At 36.8% G+C, this 21,525-nt stretch overlaps 1 protein-coding gene across 3 annotated transcripts in view; it reads left to right on the top strand.

Moving 5' to 3' along the window:
- ZFR (zinc finger RNA binding protein) overlaps positions 1 to 21,525 on the top strand; it is an 85,518-nt gene that overhangs the window by 20,916 nt on the left and 43,077 nt on the right. For 2 of the 3 annotated variants that reach the window (XM_010588084.3, XM_064271039.1), the window contains exons 3-8: positions 5,569 to 5,851; positions 7,398 to 7,542; positions 9,782 to 10,000; positions 15,979 to 16,226; positions 19,089 to 19,280; positions 20,406 to 20,697. In XM_010588084.3, coding sequence (XP_010586386.2) covers positions 5,569 to 5,851; positions 7,398 to 7,542; positions 9,782 to 10,000; positions 15,979 to 16,226; positions 19,089 to 19,280; positions 20,406 to 20,697 — 1,379 coding nt within the window. The remainder of the gene's footprint in view (positions 1 to 5,568; positions 5,852 to 7,397; positions 7,543 to 9,781; positions 10,001 to 15,978; positions 16,227 to 19,088; positions 19,281 to 20,405; positions 20,698 to 21,525) is intronic. The other variant, XM_064271049.1, reaches the window with a different exon arrangement.

Genomic DNA, 21,525 nt, shown 5'->3' with positions numbered 1-21,525 from the left:
GCTGGACGGCACCTAACAACAGCTGACATCTCTTGCTTCTTAATTCTTCTCTGTCAAAAACCTAAATGCTAGGAAGGGAGGGTGGGAGAGGGGTATTCACTAATTAGATAGTAGATAAGAACTACTTTGGGTGAAGGGAAGGATGGCACACAGTACAGGGGAGGTCAGCACAATTGGACTAAACCAAAAACAAAGAAGTTTCCTGAATGAACTGAATGCTTCGAGGGCCAGCTTAGCAGGGGCAGGGGTCTGGGGACCATGGTTTCAGGGGACATCTAAGTCAACTGGCATAATAAAATCTATTAAGAAAACATTCTGCATCCCACTTTGAAGAGTAGCGTCTGGGGTCTTAAACGTAGCAGGAAGCCATCTAAGATGCATCAGTTGGTTTCAACCCACCTTGATCAAAGGAGAATGAAGAACACCAAGGACACAAGGTGATTACGAGCCCAAGAGACAGAAAGGGCCACATGAACCAGCGACTACATCATCCTGAGACAGAAGAACTAGATGGTGCCCGGCTATAACGGATGACTGCCCTGACAGGGAACACGACAGATAACCCCTGAGGGAGCAGGAGAGCAGTGGGATGCAGACCCCAAATTCTCATAAGACCAGACTTAATGGCCTGACTGAGACTGGAAGGACCCGGGTGGTCATGGCCCCCAGACCTTCTGTTGCCCCAGGACAGGAACCATTCCTGAAGCCAACTCTTCAGACATGGATTGGACTGGACAATGGGTTAGAGAGGGATGCTGGTGAGGAGTGACCTTCTTGGATCATGTGGACACTTGAGACTATGTTGGCATCTCCTGCCTGGAGGGGAGAGGAGAGGGTGGAGAGGGAGAGAGCAGGCTGTCTCATTAGGGAGCGAGTATTTGGGAGTGTGTAGCAAGGTGTATATGGGTTTTTGTGTGAGAGACTGACTTGATTTATAAGCTTTCACTTAAAGCACAATAAAAATTACTTAAAAAAAAATTACCTGGGAAAATACACCTTTAAAAAAAAAACTAAATGCTTAGAGAAACAGAATGTATTGTGAGTAGATAGAATTCTAATCACCGGTTGTATGGTCATTGTTATGTTAATTTATCAGGAGATAACATCAAAGACAGGGCAGAGTTTCAGAGTCTGGCAGTTAGAGAAACAATCACTAAGGACACTCTCTATGTTTTAAAACACAGGGTCTAGTCAGACCCTCCTTCTTGCTTCTCAAAGCTGGCTGCATGTAGATAATTTTCCAAAAGAACCTAATGCCTAAGGCCAAATGGTCACCTCTAGGGCTACTTACTATGCTGTTGTTTGAAGGTGACTCCAGGGAACCAGTTCCTTCAAAGTTCAGAAGGACACCTAAGGGTGGGTGGCCTGGGTGGGTCACCTCAACTCCATGAACCCAGAGATCTGAATTCCAGGAGAATCAATAATTTTGTTATCCCTTGAAAACAGTGATACAGCTGTTCTTACTTCACACAATATGCTCCATTTCTAGTTCTATCAGAGATGCTGTACTCTAAGAAAAGAATCTTGGAACTCTTGTTCTCCACTTCCCCTCTTCTGTCACCCTACCCCCCAAATTAAGCTGTCGTTTTACTTGCGATAACTTTTGTGTTATGTAATAGTTTGTATTACGGGTTTTAGGTTAGTTCTAAAACTTTAAAGCAGGAAATTATCTCTATGATTATGTGACTCATAGCGACTCTATAGGACAAGTAGAACTGCCCCGTAGGGTTTCCAGGGAGTGCCAGGTGGATTCAAACTGCTGGTTAGCAGCCATAGCTCTTTAACCACTGCACCATCAGGGTTTCAATGCAAAGAATATTAATATGGAGCAAAATACTGTTGTTCTATGATTATAATCCCTAATGTGCTCCATTTTTACAACCCTTTGCCAGGTAAAAAAGAATCTTCGTAGGCTCAAGTTCAGATGAACTTTTCCTTTTTAACACCTTACTAATTGCTCAACTGACATCCTTTACCGGGATCATGCTTTTCCTGAGCAGTTTCGTATTTCCTAAAATCTATTATTAATCTTTTTTTTTTTTTTTTTTTTTTATCTTTTTGCCAGTGTCTTGGTCATATCTTAAGGTTTTTCCAGGTTCCTGGCCATACTAGCTGTTGTGTCCAATCACCTATTTTCCTTCACATCTTTCTCCCAGGGCGAATCTAGACCCATTCTTCTCTAGCCTGCTATATGGCTTCTGACCTGAATTTTCTCTTCATTTCTCTCCTGAAAAACTTGGTTTACTTTGTTTTGCTGGAGTACATTTTTATATAGCTATCTGATGACGCAGCAGTGGTTGAGAGCTTGGCTGCTAACCCAAAGGTTGCCATTCGAATCCACCAGCCTCTCTCCTTGGAAACCCTGTGGGACAGTTCTGCTCTGTCCTATAGGATCACCATGAGTCAATTGACTTGATGGAACAGGTTTGGTTTTTTTTTTGTTTTGTTTTCCTAAGAAAAGGTATATAGGAAGTAAACTCCTTGAATCCTTGAGGGTCTGAAAAATTATTCTGCCTTCATAGTTTGACTAGGTACAGAGTTCTACATTAATAATCATTTTCCCTTGAATTTTTAAGGTATCGCCCTATTATCTTCTAGCCACAAGTGTTATCAGTAAGAAGTCTGATTTTCATTTAGTTGTCAATGACCTGGTTTGTTTGTTTTGTTTTCGTTTTTTTCTCCCTAGAGACTTCTAGGATCTTTTTTTATTTTAAGGTGTTAACTAGGTACGGCTCTTTCATTCTGTTTTGCGCTGTATAAGCTATTTGAATTTGAAAACGTGTACTTTCCTCCAGCAATGGGAACTTTTATTTCTTAATTTCTTCAATCTGCTTTTTCCTTTTCTTTCTAGAATTCCTTCTCGTTGGATATTGGACCCCTTGAGTTTATCTTCTTTGGTCTTTTCTATTTTACTTATCTTTATATTCCTCAATTTTATCTTCTAACTTTATTATTTAGATTCCACTTGGCAGGTGGAATTGTAAGATTCTTGATTTATGCATACAAATAGTTTTTCAAAATTCTCTTCTGTTGCCTTGAAATACACTTTCCCACAGGGTCATTTTTGTTCTGTTTATAGTAGGCTTGCTGATTAGGCCACAGTAGTTGAATCCTGATAGATGGGAGACAAATGTGGAACAGACCTCAAATTCTTAAAAACTCCAGACTTACTGGACCACTTAAAACTAGAGGACTCCCCAAAATTATTGCCCTGAGGTACTCTTTAAAACTTAAACTGAAATTATCCCTCAAGGTCATCTTTTAGCTAAATAATAGATTGGCTCATAAAAATAACGAATATCACCCGTGAATATCGAGTTCCTTTTAAAAACCACCTTTAGGGGAGACCAAATGGTCAAAAATTACGGGGAAACTAGAGTACTAGAAATAGTACAACCAGAACAAAATGAATGAGAATGATGACACATTGTAAAAAATGTGACCGATATCACTGAATAATTTGTGTAGAAATTGTTACATGGGAACCTAATTTGCTGTGTAAAATTTCACATTAAACACAATAACGTTTTTCTAAAAAAGCAATATACGTCAAAGTGCCTGTCTAGTTGACTTGACATTCCCAGTCTGCTTTTTGTCTTAGAGGACAAATTTTAGGGACCAAGAAATGTAGACAGATATTAGATGAGAAGTTGTATGAGTGGAAACAGAGTAGGAATACAAGACTATCTAAATTTTTTTTTGCATAACCAGAATCCCATCTATCTAGCATAGTCTGGAAGTAAAAAACTTTACCCTCGTATTAAGTATTAAATACAGGCTTCACAGAACTGGCATATTTATTTAAGTATAATCCTTTTTCTCAGTTCCAGAAGTTTGAAAGAAGTTTGGTACTGGCATTTTTTTTTTTAAGGTGCGGAGTTACCTACAGACTATGTCAATCCCAAACCAGTTTCCTACTATGACAATTAAGCTTTGCTTTTCCTGTCTTATAATTGGCATATGTGTAGAAAATATTAGCTAATTTTAATAACAAAATACGGGAAACCTCATCAAATACAAATTATAAGAGTTTCTTTGGACTCTGTTCTAAGTATTAAGGTTTTTTTTTTCCCCCCCTCTCTCTCTCTTTCATATTGGGCTGAAATCTGCCACCATGTAACTTCCATCCATTGGTTCTAGTTCTGTTCTCTGGAGCAGCATGGAGTAAGTCTCTTCTATTAATAGGCAGCTATCAAAACTCCCCAGTTACCTTTTTTAGACTAATTGTCCCCAGGACCTCCAATTCTTATATGAAATAACACCCAAACTTTATAGTGATTTCCTTTGGACACATCCTGGTACATCAGTGTTTTCCATAACACAGTTAAAATATGACATCTCCAAATTTTAATTCTATATCACATATCTGTGGTATCATGCACACCAGTGCAAAAGACCCCATACTATATAACTTTGTTTGATGAGTGCAGCTTCAGCTTATGTCAGGTGTTTTTTTCCTTATCAGCTATTCTTAACTGTTGGCACGTACTAAAACTTGTGGCCAGCTAAAACCTATCAGCTAAGTAGCTGTTGAGGCTGTCCTTTTTTTAGAAGGCGCTTCTGCCTTAGTACGGGTTGAGTTTATTACTCAGAGAACCTAGAAAAAAACAAATACACGTTCATAGCGCTAAAACCTCTGCAGGCCTTTGGTTTTATATGACATAGTCTCTCAGTTTAAAAGTTAAAAAATTTTAGCTGGAAATTCGTTTGGTTCACTCTTTTTGGCAAATGTTTTTGCCTGTTTGAGGTTTAAGTGGTTATGATTGCAAAGTATCTGACTTAGGTTTCATTTTACAACATGTGCTATTACATTGTTAAGAGAAAAATAAACACGATGAAATGTTCCCTATAATTAAATAATAGATATTTAATTGTAGGTTTTGTACCCTAGAGCAGGATTTCTCTACCTCAGCACTACTGATATTCTTTGGGTAATTCATTGTTGTGTGGGGGCTGTCCTGCACATTGTAGGGTGTGTAACAGCATTCCCAGCCTCTGCCCCCCATATGCCCAGCAGCACAGTCACTCCATCTCCTGCAGTTGTGACAGTCAAAAATAACTCCAGACATGGCCAGATGTCCCCTGGGGGACAAAATCTCCCTTAGTTGACAACCACTGCTCTAGAACAACAGAGGTATTTGTGCTAACTGGCTAATAATTTCTACCTTAAATTTTCTCCATAATTGGAGTTGGAATACATTATTTTTTATCATGATTTCTTTGTAGAGATTTTTTAAAAACTAAAACATAATGAAGAACTTTACATATAGCAAATACTTTTACAATTTTCTGATTTGTTCTTTTTTGTTCGTTTTCTTCCTAATACTGCCTCTTGTCCTAGTTTGTCATCCCTGCTTTATGTATGATCTATGATCTGAAACATAATATGTGTGATATTAAGGGATGAAAATTATAGAACACTAACAAATATGGTATTAAATAGGAGGTTTATTAAGTTAAAGTATTTGGTCTTATCTGATCATGCCCATGATTAAATTACTTGAAAACGTGCTTTTAAGATTTTAAAATTAAATTGTTTTTTGTTTATTTTTGTACTTTTCGATATAGCCAGCAACCAGCTTCCGGTGTAGCTTATTCCCATCCAACTACAGTTGCTAGCTACACCGTCCATCAGGCTCCAGTAGCTGCTCACACAGTTACTGCTGCTTATGCACCAGCAGCCGCCACCGTTGCAGTTGCCAGGCCTGCTCCAGTGGCTGTTGCAGCTGCTGCAACAGCTGCAGCTTATGGAGGCTACCCCACTGCGCACACAGCAACTGACTATGGTTATACCCAGAGGCAACAAGAAGCACCACCCCCACCACCGCCAGCTACTACACAAAATTACCAGGTAAGAAAACTGCTCAGTAGCCTCAATGTACAGATTTAAGTGGCCTCAGTGTATGACATAATGTGCGTCCCAGTGCTTCTTAAAATTTGGACTTCCAAAATATATCTCTGTCTACTGATAGAGGAAAGCGAACATGTATCCTAGGTAGTTTGGGAGCATAGTCCAAGCATTTAGTTTCCTTGCAGTGTGTTTTATGTTGGTAACCCTCACATAGTCCATTTTCCTCCAGTAATAAATAAATAAATAAATAAATATTTTTTTTGTATGTCTATGTTTCCTTAAATTTTTCAAAGTTTTGTATTAATTACTGATTAAAAATTTTAATTTTACCTCAAATTAAGACTTGAGGAAGATGACCCTGGTTTGTACTGTGGCGTCATCTCTCCACTTGGAACATAGCTGTGTCGGTATTTTGAGACCCATGAGCCTAGGCTATATCAGACAAATCACATAGTGTCTTTCTCAGTCTTCTCCAGGGTGGAAGTTCTGTTGGCCTGTACATTCTTCCTGTCAAGGTGTTCTCTCCTCGTATGTAACAGAAATTGATCATGCTCTTAGTATCCGCTTGTGCTTGTTCAGTCTTAATGGGGGCATAAAGGTCTAGTTTTCTTTACACTATCATGTTTGAAAACAATACTAGTTTGGCTACTTGGTTACTTAGTAAAATTTAATCCTAGTTCTTTTAACTCATTCGTTGTTAGCTTCCAGAATCTTTTTTTAAACTTTTGGTCCTTCTGGACTTCCCCCAGTTTTTCCATATTCTTCCTAAAGCATAGAAATTTTATTTTGTAAAGTAAGAAGTTGATGTATAAACCATTAATATTAGTATTTGCTATTAGTATTAGGCAAGTTACTGAACTCAGAATTCCTCTTGACATGATTGTGTTTCTTTATGCCAGAGACAGAATATAATAAATCCAATTGTCTTTAATAGGGCCTGTGAGGCCCATCATTTTCTGAGCCCTGCCTGTCTCTTTATTGAGTCTTACCTCCTACATACCTCGCACGGTTCTTCCTCACTTTATGCAGCACCAGAATTCACCCAGCTCACCTTGAATTTTCACTGTTTTGAGGCTTTATATATAGTATTTTCCCTCCCTGGAACTCCCTTCCTCTTTCCCCCCTCCACCTGGAAGCTCCTACTCATCATTATGTTAATGATAGTAATAAAAAAGACTAAAAATTAAAACTGGAGTAATCACAAAGCTTAGAACACACGGACATTCTTTTCTAATACTGTGGAATCCATCCTTAAGACAAAAATGCATTAATTTTTTAATAAAATCTTTATTTAAAATAATTTTTTTCAAAGTTGCAGTAAATTTTCTGATTGTAAACACAAAACATGCTGTTTGAAATGGTTTTGATCTTATTTGATGAAGTCCAAAGTGAATCTCCTTTGTATTGAATTTGACTCTCTTTTGTCTAAATTTAGGCTTATATTTAGTTTTTTTGTTTTCCATTATTAGACTTTTGTATAGTAAAAATGTTTGGTTTCCCTGCCACGTCACTAATGGCAAGATTTTCTTTCATTCCTTTTCTTTAGGATTCGTACTCATATGTAAGATCCACAGCCCCTGCTGTAGCTTATGATAGTAAGCAGTACTACCAACAGCCAACAGCAACTGCCGCAGCTGTAGCTGCCGCTGCCCAGCCTCAGCCTTCTGTTGCTGAAACCTACTATCAGACAGGTGGGTTTTATTAATATACCCAGTTTCACTGCAACTGTTGAAATACATGAGTTAGGATATATTTTTAATAAAGGCATGGCTCTTGAGTTCATCTAAACTATTGTATATGTCACCTTGAAGGCAGATTCTAACCATGTCCTTCTCTTCCTCTACTAGAATGCCTTTGAATCACAAAGAGAAGGCCTTGGAGACAATTCATAATCATGTCCTTCTTTTCTGGAAATGTACTCCATTTTTGTCTCTTCAGCTTACTACAGTTCTCTTCCTACTGAAAAGAGGAAAGCTATAGTGTTATCAACTTCTAGCCACATTCTTTTCTTTGTCAGGAATGCCCGGAACATATTGCCAACTGGCCTTGTAACTAATGAAACCCTTCATGGGCCCATATTTTTAATTTATCTTTCATTGGTCTCTAATAAAGTTGGTTCTGTTACCAACTACCACAAACATTAAATACAGCACTATATAATGGTCCAAATACAGAAAGTGTTTTGTTTGCAAAGAAACCTACATATATGTAGACGAAAATCCTAGATATTTAATTGAGAACTTTTAAAACAAAGCTTTCTGAGTTCTGAAAGTGGGCAACTCCATTATTTCAGTTATTTTTGAAGCACTATGAGGGTGTTAGTGGCACAGTGGTTAAGTCATTGGCTGGTAACCGAAAGGTTGGCAGTTCAGATCCACCAGCCACTCCTTGGAAACCCTATGGGGCAGTTCTACTCTGTCCTATAGGGTCGCTGTGAGTCGGAATCGACTCGATGGCAGTGGGTTTGGTTTTGGGTTTGGTATGAGAGTGTTAGTAGAGCCTTTGATTAGGAGAAAGCAGAATTGGCTTCCCATACTGGCTTTAACACTAACATGGACAAGAGATTTTTACCTCTTTTTATATCTTTTCCTATAGATAAAGGTAGTTAACCCGATCTCTCTCGGGTCCCTTTTGGTTCTAAGATTTTGAATCCCTTCAAAGTAATTTTAAAATATCTTCCATTTTAGTGACCTTGTATTTCTTATAGTCTCTTCTCTGGCAATGTGCTAGGTACAGTATACCAAACTTCCTATTTATTTGCCAGGCTTAGATTGTGCACAAGAGCTATGAGTTATCTAAAAGTCAGAAGACATTGACATAGTCTAAGTTCTGACATTGAATATGTGACTTTTGTAAGTCATTTAGCTCTGGACATTAGTTTCTTCTAATGTTATCTCCGTCTGTGTTGTGTGGATCCAATTTCGCAATGGCCGTAGGTGAAGGTTTTATATACTCTAAGCACTCTTTGTGTAAGATTCCTTTAACTGATCATAAAATGAGTTTGGCCCCCTGATATTTGGGTCTTCCTCAAAAATTACGTTTGTGTCCTTTAGCAATTGTTAATAAGTAATTAGTTGCTAATTTATTGATCAGTAATAAGGTTCTTAAGATTCTAAAACTATATATTTGTTTTGAATATGGTCAAAGGTGTCAAACTTCAGAAGAGAGTTTAATGATAGCCATTTAAAAACATCTGCACTCAGGCAATTGACATTTGAAAAATTGAGTCGGTAGCATAATGTGAGTTAGAATTATACTGAAGTGCACTACAGATTTAAAGTGACCGACTGTTAACTGAAAAGGTCGGCAGTTCGAAACCACCAGCAGTTCTTCAGGAGAAAGATGTGACAGTCTGCCTCCGTAGAGATTTACAGCCTCAGAAACCCTATGGGGTCACTGTGAGTCAGAACAGACTCGGTGGCAGTAAGTTTGGTTTGGGGTTTTCACTACAGATAAATCCATAAAATGCAATGAATGGCATATGAACAAGTGTCCTATAATTAAACCTTAAAATTTTTGTTGGAAGTTAAAATACATACTTTTAGGCTCTCTTCGTTCTGATTCCAGCATTAAGCATAACTCTCAAGTGAATTGACTAGCCTAAACAAACACATACACCGTTTCTGAAAACTTTTATTTCTACTAGTTGTAAATAGTACTGGCATTTCACTAAAATTTAAAAATTTTGCCAAAATGCCACTTTGAAAATATGTGGAAAGCATTTGAGAAAGGCTAGTAAATTAATTTACATAATCTATTTTATTTATTTTGGTAATAAAAATTTTACCCCTTTTGCCAGGAAAAAAATTGCTGGCATAAAATTTACAGTTAATATTGCTTACGTTTATTGTTTTCTATTTTTCAAGGATATTGGTACAGTACTGAAGTGGCTTATCCTTCTAATTATTTGATGTCTGTTTTCCCATTTAGCCCCCAAAGCGGGTTATAGCCAAGGTGCAACTCAGTATACTCAAGCTCAGCAAACTCGGCAAGTGACAGCCATAAAACCAGCCACACCAAGTCCAGCTACCACTACTTTCTCCATTTATCCTGTATCCTCCACCGTACAGCCGGTAGCAGCTGCGGCCACTGTGGTGCCATCCTATACCCAGAGTGCTACTTATAGTACCACAGCAGTTACTTATTCTGGTAAGACTGATAACCTGTATTGTTGTAAAAGAAACTTTTTTGAGTGGAATTATTTTACTTCTGATAGCAAGAATTGAATTTACAGATGTTAACATAAATATATGTGCATATTGTGACAAACGGATCAGCTGTTGGCTGCTGTTGTGTTTCAACCAGAAGCTCTTAGCAGAATAAAAGTGCTCTTCGCGGAATTGTCTTGGGCTTAGCATTGCAGTTAGAGGAAGTAAGACCTTGTCTTCTAAGGAATCTTTTTTTTTTTTCTATCTTTTCCAAATGAACTTTAATACTCAAGGTTAACACTCAGGGAATTCCACTGGCCTATTATTCATATCGTTTATTTCAGCCCTTGAAAAACTGTTTCTTCATAGTTGTTATTAGGAATGAGTGATCTTGAAAATACTGGGTAACCTTTTCTAAAGATCCCTAGGGTGATGCTTCTATAACACACCCATCCTGGAAGGACAGAGTAGCTTTATTAGCTTTAAGTAACCATGTATTTTCCCTGGAGAAATATAATCACTAAAACCCTCCTACTATGTCTACTAAAAAAAAAAAAATGTTTGTTTTTTTTTTTTTTTTTTTGCTAAATTCCAGCTGAGATAGTTTGCAGCGTTGCAGTGATTAAATTCACGTAATTGCGCTTTTGTAGACACTTAGTCTTTGTATTGTTCTGTAGTTTATTGTTTTACATTTTATTTATTCCATAATACCCTGTCTTGTTCCATGGAGAGTTTAAGGCGAATTATGCAAGTTTTTCCCTCTTGATACTTTGTTGTAGCTCAAGTGTCAGAAGCCTAACAAATATTCATTTCTGAGAGATTTTTTTATCTCTTAATCTATGCTACATGCTATGCTGAGTGCTAGGGATGCAGTGATAAAGTAGGAGGTGTGGAGCATTTGGGAAGAACAGTTCGTTTAGATGGAGTATACGTGGGGTACATACCAAGAGATGAGACTAGAAATGTCAGAGTGTTTTTATTTCTTTAGAGAAGTTGAAAAAATGATACAGTGAACCCCATATGCCATTCACTTGTTAGGTGCCATCGAGTCGGTTCAGACTTATAGTGACCCTGTATACAACAGAATGAAACACTGTCCGGCTTATGCCGTCCTCACAACCACTGCTACGTTTGACCCCCATTGTTGCAGCCACTGTGTCAGTCCTTCTCGATGAGGGTCTTCCTCTTTTTTGTTGACCCTCTACTTCACCAAGCGTGATGTCCTTCACCAGGGATTGGTCCCTCCTGATAACATGTCCAAAGTATGTGAGACAAAGTCTCACTATCCTTGCTTCTAAGGAACATTCTGGCTGTACTTCTTCCAAGACAGATTTGTTCATTCTTCTGACAGTCCATGGTGCCGTTCAGTATTCTCTGCCAGCATCATAATTCAAATGCATGAATTCTTCTTCAGTCTTCCTTGTTTATTGTCCATCTTTTACATGCATATGAGGCGATTGAAAATACCATGGCGTGGGCGAGGCGCACCTTAGTCTTCAGAGTGACATCTTTGCTTTTCAACGCTCTGAAAAGGTCTTTTCAGCAGGTTTGCCCAGGGCAATATGTTGTTTGATTTCTTGACCGCTCCTTCCACGGGCATCGATTATGGATCCAAGTAAAATTAAATTCTTGACAGCTTCAGTATTTTCACTTAGATTAATCAATTACTACTATTTTGTCACATTTGCTTTGTTTCTCTGAAAAACATCTTCAGATGGCTTAGCAATATATTTTATAAGCTGCACACAGTGTGATGCTTTGCCCTGAAATTTTTAGCATATATTGCCTAATAATGAGGACATTCTTTTACATAACCACAATGCCAATATTGTAATATGGTACTATTTAATATCTAATACATATATTTCCCTAGTTATTCACAGAAGTCTTTTATGACTGGGCTTTTTATATGTTTGTTCTTTGTTTTAAATTTAGGGTCCAAACAAGGATTGTAGATTTGGTTGTCATATCTAGTTAGTCTTTTAATCTTGAATAATTCCTCTGTGCTTTTGTCTCTCATGTCATTGACGTTTTTTGAAGAGTTCGGCCAGTTATCTTGTAGAATACCCCACAAACTGAATTTATCTAATGATTTCTTCATGTTTAGGTTTAGGCAGCTTTATAGGCAAAAAACTACTTAAATGTACTTTCCATTTCATCGTATCAGTAGCACATAATGTCAGTTTGTTCCTTGATGATGCTAACTATAATCACTGTTTAAGATGGTAACCACCATTCCTCTCTCCATGGTAAAGATACAGTTTTCCATTTGCAATTACCTGTAGTGTTAGATCCTTTGAAAATCCTTGAGAATCAGTTACCACAGGGGTGGTTGCAAAATCCTTTTACATATATTCTTAGGCATTCTTCTCCAAAGAAGAATTCCTGGAACCCTTCCTTTTTTAAGTATTATTATGGATTCATTCTTTATTATTCAATATGTTATAATCCTTTACTCATTTTTTTTCTTTTGAAGGCTCAAATTGTGCTGTGTTTGACCAATGAGGCTCTCTAAACCAGCTCCTGAGTCATTTTGACGTGGCCCCGTCTGTTAGTCTTTGAGTACTTCTTTCCTTTGTGCACAATAAGATGTTACAGAAACACTTCGTGCTTTCTCTGCCCAAGACCAAAGATCAGCCATCTTGCCAAGTAATCATAGTTTCTTACAGTTGTTGTTAGGTGCTGTTGAGTCAGTTTCTACTCAATGCCCCATAATGTTTTCTAGACTATAATCTTTACAGGAGCAGATCACCAGGTCTTTCTCCGCTGAAGCCACTGTGTAGATTCAAACCCCCAACCTTTCAGTTAGCAGCCAAGGGCTTAACCCTTTCCCTGCCAGGCTCCTCTTATGGTTGGTGGTGCTATTTGGAAACCAGGATCCATGCTTAGGAATATATATATATATATTTTTTTTTAATTCCGTTACGGTAAAATACATACAACGGTTAGCCATTTTAACATGTAGAATTCAGTGACATTGATTACATTTCCCATGTTGTGCTACCATCACCACTACTCATTTCTAAAGATTTTTCATCACCCCAAACAGAAACTCGGTGTCCTTTCAGCTAAAACTCCCATTCTGTCCTCTCCTTAGCCCCTGGTAACCACTAATAAACTTTTGTCTGTATGAATTTGCCTAATGGTTGTGTAGTATTTTATGGTATGAATGTATTTTAAGGTGTCTATTTTGGGACATCTAGTTTTTTATTAGTGAATAACTGACAGTAACACTGGGTAAAACAATCCTCGCCCATAAAGATTTGTGCATTTGCTCAATTATTTCTGTAGGATAAATTTCTAGATATGGAACTGTTAGGACAAAGAATATGTACATTTTATAGAACGTGATACCTACTGTGAAGTTGCCGTACAGAGAAGTCATTGTTAGGGCTTTAGAGTCCTATATTTGCAATATTTGGCATTTAAAACTAGAGTCACCTATTCCTTTTAACTCATTAAAATGAGGAGTTCTAGAATATTGGTGCCTACTAAATGGTGACTGGTAGCATGATTTACTACTGAAATTGTAGGGTTTTTTTTCTGATTTGGTATGTTTAAAAATTATATTTGAGCTGTTTTAATAGTATAGCTTACTAGTAAATAAGCATTTTTAATAAAAGTACTTTTTAAGTGAAACTTCTGGTTTTCAGAAATTGAGCTTGTACGTAATTTTACAGACACAAACTTTTGTTTTCCCACAGTGTTTTTATAAGACTCGTACATTTGTTTCTTAGTAGTCATAAAAAATAGGAGACTTTAAAATGTTCTTTAACAGCATTCCAGAATTTTAAGCCCACCTTTCAGTATGTGCTTTGATTTTTTTTGTAAACTAAGTAGTAAGTTACAGATAAGCTCCCTTTTTATTAGTTTTAGACTACCTGTGTGTAAAGGTTATTTTGAAAATACTAAGCTTAGCCTGGTGATTTTTTTTTTTTTTTTTTTTTTGCTAAAGTAACTTAGTTTTTAAAGGTCATCAGAATCTCTCAGCATTAGTTTTCTTATCGGTGAAGTTAAATTGGTAATATCAGCTTTATAGATCTGGTCTGAGACTGCACTGTGTCTGGTACACAGCCTCCCATATAGAGTGTGAATTCTCAATTTCAAAAAACAAGTAAACTGGAATACCTAGTCATCCTGCACTGTAGCCTCCTTTTTGCATTATTTTACTTATTATTTTCTTGATACATAATTCATAAAGCTATATTTAAGTGGCATTTTTACAATTTCTGCTCGAAAAGACTCAAGTCATTTGGAAAACGTTTGTTAACAAGATTTCATATAAAAATCATGTTTCTAATGATAATCTAGAAATACTTTATTTTTAATTGAACAATTTTATGGTGCTTTTTAGAGTGGAATTTAAACTGTACATGTTTTTGCCTATCAATTTGAAAGCATTTAGCTGTCATCTTTTAAGTTTTTTAATCACATTTGTAAGTAATAGAATACGTTGGTAGGACTGCCCAATAAAGAGTTTTTGTTGACCTGTACAGTTGTGTTTTTTTTTTAACTAGTCATATCAGTTGTTTTCTAATTATTATTGTTATCTTCTCTGATCATTTATGTATTGTTGATTTAAGTCCACCTATTTTTCCCATTTTCATTTTCAGATGTTTCCTTCTCTATTACCACACTTTCTATCTTTAAACTTCATAAACATTTATATAACAATAGCCAGAAATAAAAGTCTGTAGAGGCTTTTTGCAAAAATTGACAACAACTTTCTCTCCGGGATATGTCAAGTTTCACATTCCTGTGATTCTGATTTCCTGTGCATCTTAGCACAGGAACTTGTTTTCTTCCCTAGGTGTGTAGATGAATAGGAGTCAGTGGGTGAGAAGTCCTTACTTTTCAGTAAAAGCAGTCTACGTTCAAGAGACAGGAGAGTTCTGTTCTCCTTAAGCACTTCTTCTCTACCCTCCCAGCAACTATGAATCTCTCTTCTGGAGCTTATATAACTCTTTGCCCACCTATTACCACTTAAGGGAAAAAAGAGTCTTCAGGTTTTCAGAGTTCTTATTTTAGAAGGCATGATATTACAGTTTGGAGATAAGCTGATAAATAAAATCAGTAATATTGTCGGATTTAAAACTTTCACAGAGTTAAAATCTGTGTATCACTTAACATAAACAACAGGTATAATATAAATATTTAACTTATTTATTATTTAAAACATATATCAACAATGTGCTTATTATTAACTTTGGGCAATGGAAATGGATAGAATCCATACAATTTTAACTAGAAAAAATAGTATTTTCATACCTGTCGAGAGAAAGATGAGAACCAAGGTATTTGGTTTTAAATTCCAAATCTTTAATCTATTGTCTTATATTCTCTCTGGTAAGCTTTACCCACCTTGCCTCCCCTAATCAGCCTCTATAGGCTTCTCAGCCTTATCAGTTACACAATCCATTGGTCATTCATTGGGGCTCAAAATCTTGGTGTCTTTTTTTGTATGTTTTTCTCCTCTTTTACCTTTTAGCTACCAAGCATGTTGTCAAATATTACCTTGATGAGCTGCTTTTTTTTTTTTTTTCCTTGCTATCCAGTATCCTAGTCCAGGCTCTTCTCAAATCCAACACTTCCCAAGTTGTATTCAGAGGAATCCCACTTGAAGAAATATTTGTAGATTCTATAACTAGGTTTCTGGGTTATAACTAAATAAGTTTGTCAAATACTGTATTACATCCCTGTAACTGAACTATAAGCTTCTTGGAGGCAGGGACCAAATCTTAAACTTTCTTTGTACCTCAGTAATACCTGGCATTGTGTGGTGTGGAATACTTGCTGACTGACTTAAATAGGAAGAAGATAAATAAGATTTTCTCCAGGTTCCATGAGGGATACATTATTTATAAATATGCACATGTAGACCTGCCTTTATTAGCAAGATATATTGAATTTAAATTCATAACCTTTAGTTTGGCCTTTTGTACTTACGTAACATCATCTTTGTTTGATTTTATTTGTAAGGTACGTCTTATTCAGGTTATGAAGCAGCAGTGTATTCAGCTGCATCCTCCTACTACCAACAGCAACAGCAGCAACAGAAGCAGGCGGCGGCGGCAGCAGCTGCCGCTGCTGCAACAGCTGCCTGGACAGGGACCACCTTTACTAAAAAAGCACCATTCCAAAATAAACAACTGAAACCCAAACAGCCTCCCAAACCGCCCCAGATTCACTATTGTGATGTCTGTAAGATCAGCTGTGCTGGACCACAGGTACTTACGTTGTGTATTTTACCGTGCATCTTCAATGGTTACTTTTGATAGTTAAGTATATTTGATATTCTAAATCTTGTGCTTAGAAAATAGGTTTACATTTTCTCCACTGTTAGTTTTTAGCCAAGGCATAAACATTCATCTTTAAAAAGCCATTTGTATTGAGATATGAGTATTCTATTTAGAAAAAACGGTAAAAATGATTATGAATGTAAATGACAAATGAGGCAAATTGAATTTTTTTCAAGAAGAATATTTTGCTCTTTAAAACATTAATTTAAAAGTTTATGTTCACATTAGTTTGGAGTTTGGGGAAAATATTAATGTAAACGTTTATATTCAAATTAGTTGGGAGTTTGCAGGTAAGAGTGGTTTTTTTCCTTTGCTTTTTTAGCATCCGTAACTTGCTTTATAAAGCCTTCATACAAAACTCTTTAACATAGATACTTGCTTACTACTTTTCTTAGCTTTTCTTCAGGGTCTGTTTTGATTGCGAAGAGTATACATATAAAATTTTACAGCTGATACGGAACTATAGAGATAACCCAATTTTATACACTTGCATTGAGATGAGAGGAATTTATCAAATGTATTATTCTTTGGAGCATACAAATAGCAAGAAAGTGATAATGTCTTTCTGGAGTATTAGAAAGCCTTTAAGTTCTTTTGATTATCTACGATCTTCAGGATTGTATTTCTAATGAAACTGGCTTTTGTGTATGCCTATTTACTTCTGAAATCTTCTCTGCAAAGAAAATAGAAACTATGGGAACAAGAACAGTAGTAGGGAAGGGTCTTTTTCAGAAATACCAGTAAAGGAAGTATGCAAGACTTCAATTACTTTTCCTGGTTTTTTTTTTTTTCTTGTTGGCAAATCTTAGAACGTGTAATTTAGGTGTAAATCTGTTTATGAAAACTAATGGGTTCAACTCCCTTCTTAGCTGAATTTGTTATTACTTTCATTAAGAGTACCTAGTTTTTATATAAAAATCTGAGACGCAATTTGCCTGATAAAAGGCATAGTATTTGAAAGGACGAGGTTTTGACTCTAGTAGTTTCTTCCTGTTAAATCCATCTTCTGCCCCTATGCCACCTATATACATTCTTTTTAATTTACTGGGTCAGTTGTCTCTACTTTTTAACACTAAATTTTAGAGTATTGTACCAGTATTCCCTGAGTTTTCATCAAATTAGGGAACATTTTAATATATGTGGCTAGTTACATAAAACCTTCCTCATTTTCAGTGTGAGAGGAAACACTTTGATTGCAATCACATGGGTAGGGTTGGGGGTGCAGGTGGGGAATATTTCCAGGAACCCAGGGTAAACATGAAAGGGAACAAGTATCTTAGTATTTGAATAGCATATCAGACTCTGCAATGACTGTTTTAGACGGGATGATGTCATGAGTGGCAAATGTAGATTTAAGAGATTTCTTGAATATGTGAGAGTCCCTATAAAGTATAGATAACGGCACTTGGGTGATAGGTTAACAGCAGCATTTGGAATGAGTATGTGTGAGGCTAAACATTGAATTGGGGGTTGCATGGAAGGAACTAGAAGGCTACATAAGACCAGGCCAAGGGCACTTCTGCAAGTCAGAGGCACAGTACCTTAAGGAATTGATGAGCCTTAGAGGAAAATGTCATTGAGGATGTGAGTTAGTATCTACATTTGGGCATACGGAGGGAGTGTAAGTAGGTTCAGATTCAGGGAGCCAGGTTTCCAGTCCTCGCTAACTGTGTAACCTTGGACTAGTCAGAAACCTTAACTTTTGTTTGGGCCTTTGTTTCTTCACTTCTATAATGACGACTTGTCCTAAATAAATGAGCCTCAAACTGCTTTGTGGGGCCACTTCAGGCCGCTTTAGGTAATGAAAGAGAATCAAATGGCCGAGCCTTAGAGTCTCCCTCTTTTGTTTCAAAAACAGAGAAGTTCTCCTTTCTGGTGTGTAAGATTTCATTTGAAGAAAGAGCTCTCCTATTTAAAAACTGGAAAATCACTGTTTCAGTTAATCCCTAAAGTCCCATCCAGCTCTGAAATTCTACAATGAACATAGAATTTTATGTTAATCATGCCTGTTTTAAAAATTAAAATATAAAAAAGGAACTATTGGGCCCCACTCAAATAATTGTTTTAAAAACCAGAACACTGCATGGCAGTCCTTATCAACCTCCTCTCATTTCAGTAAACCTGGGTTTTTCAGTCATCTGTGTACAGGACAATTTTTAATACAATTTCCGTATTATGTTGGCTAGTATTAAAATTATACTGTTTTTCCTTGCAAATACGTAATACAATTTTGACTCTTATGTATTAAGGAGATTTTTGTTCAGGGTAGCATGGATTCTAATACGGATTCTCTGTGGAAATGCATTCTGTGTTAGAAAAGTCAATCCTACAAACATAACTTGTTTTTAAAAGTCTTGTTCCTATAATGTAGCTTTCTTCCTTTCCTTGCTCATGGTGTAGGTACATTCCTCTCCCCTCCCCCCATCTTGACCCTGTAACTAACTAATTTCTTTGTGGGATAATCACTGATTTTTTAGCATTCTCTATCCAGTACTATACCTAAGCAATAAAAGATGAAAATTTTTGAAATTGGAAAGCTGTTAGCTTATATTGATACTGCGGCTCTGTATGAGGATGCTTTATAAACCAAAATGTTAAGACAAATGCATTACTCTCAGTAAACAATATACAGAGAAGCACAGATACATATGCAGGGAATCCTACATGCTCTTGTCAACTGCTTTTAGAATTGTTTAGTGTTCATTTTTAAATGCATATTAGAGAATTGGGTACTTTTAAATCGTGTAGAAAGGAAATTGGTGAAGCAATTGTTCTTTTTCTTTGGAACAGACTTATAAAGAACATTTAGAAGGACAGAAACATAAAAAAAAAGAAGCTGCATTGAAAGCCTCACAAAATACCAGCAGCAGCAACAACTCTACTCGTGGGACTCAAAATCAGCTACGTTGTGAGCTCTGTGATGTGTCTTGTACAGGAGCAGATGCATATGCTGCCCACATTCGTGGTGCTAAGCATCAGAAAGTAGGTGGTTTTTTTTCCCCCACACATCTTATGTCTTTATTTCTTTTAAGGCTTTTCAGTATAGGTTCAGGTGAAGGTAGCTTCATATTTTGAGAACTGAGTGCATTATAAGCAATATACTTAGAGACGACATAGAGAAGACTAGACATTTCTTTAAATTGAACTAGATGACTTATTCCACTTATTGGAAATTGTCATCATGTGATTATCCCTCTCTTTTTGTCATGCTTAAATGTAGATAAGTATGTCCAAGGCACAGCAATTGGTCTCTGTTTGCCTGGAGCAAAAGAGGAAGAAGAGTTGGGAGTAGGAGGAGGGTGTGAAATATGTGGCTAATTACCTGCATGAACACCTGCCTCCTTTGCCATGGGACCAGATGGTATCCAGCAACCATTAGTGAATATTTTGGTCAAAGATTCTCCAGAAGAATCCTGATCAAAAAGGGGAAAATGTAGAACAGAATTTCAAATTCTCATGGACCCCAGACTTTATGGAGCCATGGTGGCTGGATGAATCCCTGAAACATTAAACCAAAAATATCCCTTGAAGCCATCTTAAAACTGTACAGTAGGTTAGCTTAACTAGTAAAAAAAGGTCTGCCTTGAGCATTATGCTCTCTTAAAAACTATCTGTATGGGACTAAATTAACAACAGTAACTTAGAAGATTGGATAGGATCCTTAGGGGGCAGTAAATTTATGTTAATGGGGGAGGACCAACTTAGAAAAGGAGGATGAGAATGGTTGCACAACTTGAATATAATCAATGTCACTAAATTGTACATGTAAAAAGAAAAAGAAACTGTTAAATTGGTGTATATTTTGCTGTGTATATTCTCAGCAACAACAAAATAGATTTTTTTTTTAATGTAGATGAGTATGCATGTGGCCAAGTCATTTCATCTTTCTCTGCTTTAGTTTTCTCACCTAGTGGTAGATGGAATATATATCCCCGTCTGCTTCACAGGGATATTGTGAAAATAGTTTCGTGTATAAAAATACATAACAGAAAAAATACAACAAAGAAAAATATCAGTTTGCTTTTCATTTTATAATGTATTTTAGGAAAAAAAAAAATTAAATCTACACTGAGTTTCCTGACAAGTAAATATGCCTTTGTTTTGTAGGTGGTTAAATTACACACAAAACTTGGTAAACCCATTCCTTCAACAGAACCAAATGTTGTTAGCCAAGCTACTTCTTCAACAGCTGTATCTGCTTCAAAACCAACTGCCTCTACTTCAAGCATTGCGGCAAGCAATTGTACTGTGAATACTTCATCAATTGCAACTTCTTCAGTGAAAGGTCTAACAACTACAGGGAATTCGTCTCTTAATATCGCAGCCAACACTAAAGTGTCAGCACTGCCTACAAATATGGCTGCCAAGAAAACATCTACACCCAAAATAAACTTTGTTGGCAAGTACTAGAGATTCTCTATATTCCCACTAACTCCATCAAAGTAGCACCTCTCCTCCATTCCAGGACTAGCCCTTCAGCTTATGTTCTTGGACTGTCTTCCTCCTCCAGGACCTTGTTCCATCACATATCTCTTCTGATTTTTTTTTCCCTTGAATTTTTTATCTGTCCTCTATTGATTTCTTCCGTTTTACATAGAGATAGTCCTGTGTCTTCCTTAGTCGTTTAACACACACCATACCACATACAGACCTTTTTCTTTTCCTGTAATCTGCTCAAGCTACTAACCTAATTCTTACTTTCTCTGCTTTTGTACTTCCTATCCAATCGTCAGTCTTTTGTAGTGGCTCCATTCTGCTGTTTTCTGAAACTGCTTTCCGGAGTCAACCAAAGACCTAATTGTCAAATCCGGTGGCTAGTTTTCAGTTTGATCCTGTAGATCTCTGTAACATTTGACATAGTTGACTACTATACCCTTACAGCTTAAGCTACTTCTCTATGTTTATTATATGTCTATCTACTCTTTTCTCAAGTGTCTTTATTGGTTCTCCTGCCTGCATGTTCGTTAAATGGTGGTGTTCCTAAGATTCTGACTTTGGCTTTTATATCACTCAACTCACCCAATATTCATGGTCAGTCTCATCCATTCCCCTGTTTATAGTGACTTTAAAATATTGTGGGCAAATTCAAACCCCAACCTGAGTTCCAGATCTCTGTTTACCCTGATAACCTGTATGGCCCTGCAGATACCCTTGGTGTCCCATACCAATTCATTGTTGTTAGGTGACATCAAGTCAGTTTCGATTCTTAGGGACTCTGTACGACAAA

This window comes from Loxodonta africana, chromosome 2 (genome assembly GCF_030014295.1).
Source record: "Loxodonta africana isolate mLoxAfr1 chromosome 2, mLoxAfr1.hap2, whole genome shotgun sequence".
Taxonomy (NCBI): Eukaryota; Metazoa; Chordata; class Mammalia; order Proboscidea; family Elephantidae; genus Loxodonta; species Loxodonta africana.
This window is presented reverse-complemented; position numbering and strand designations above follow the sequence as displayed.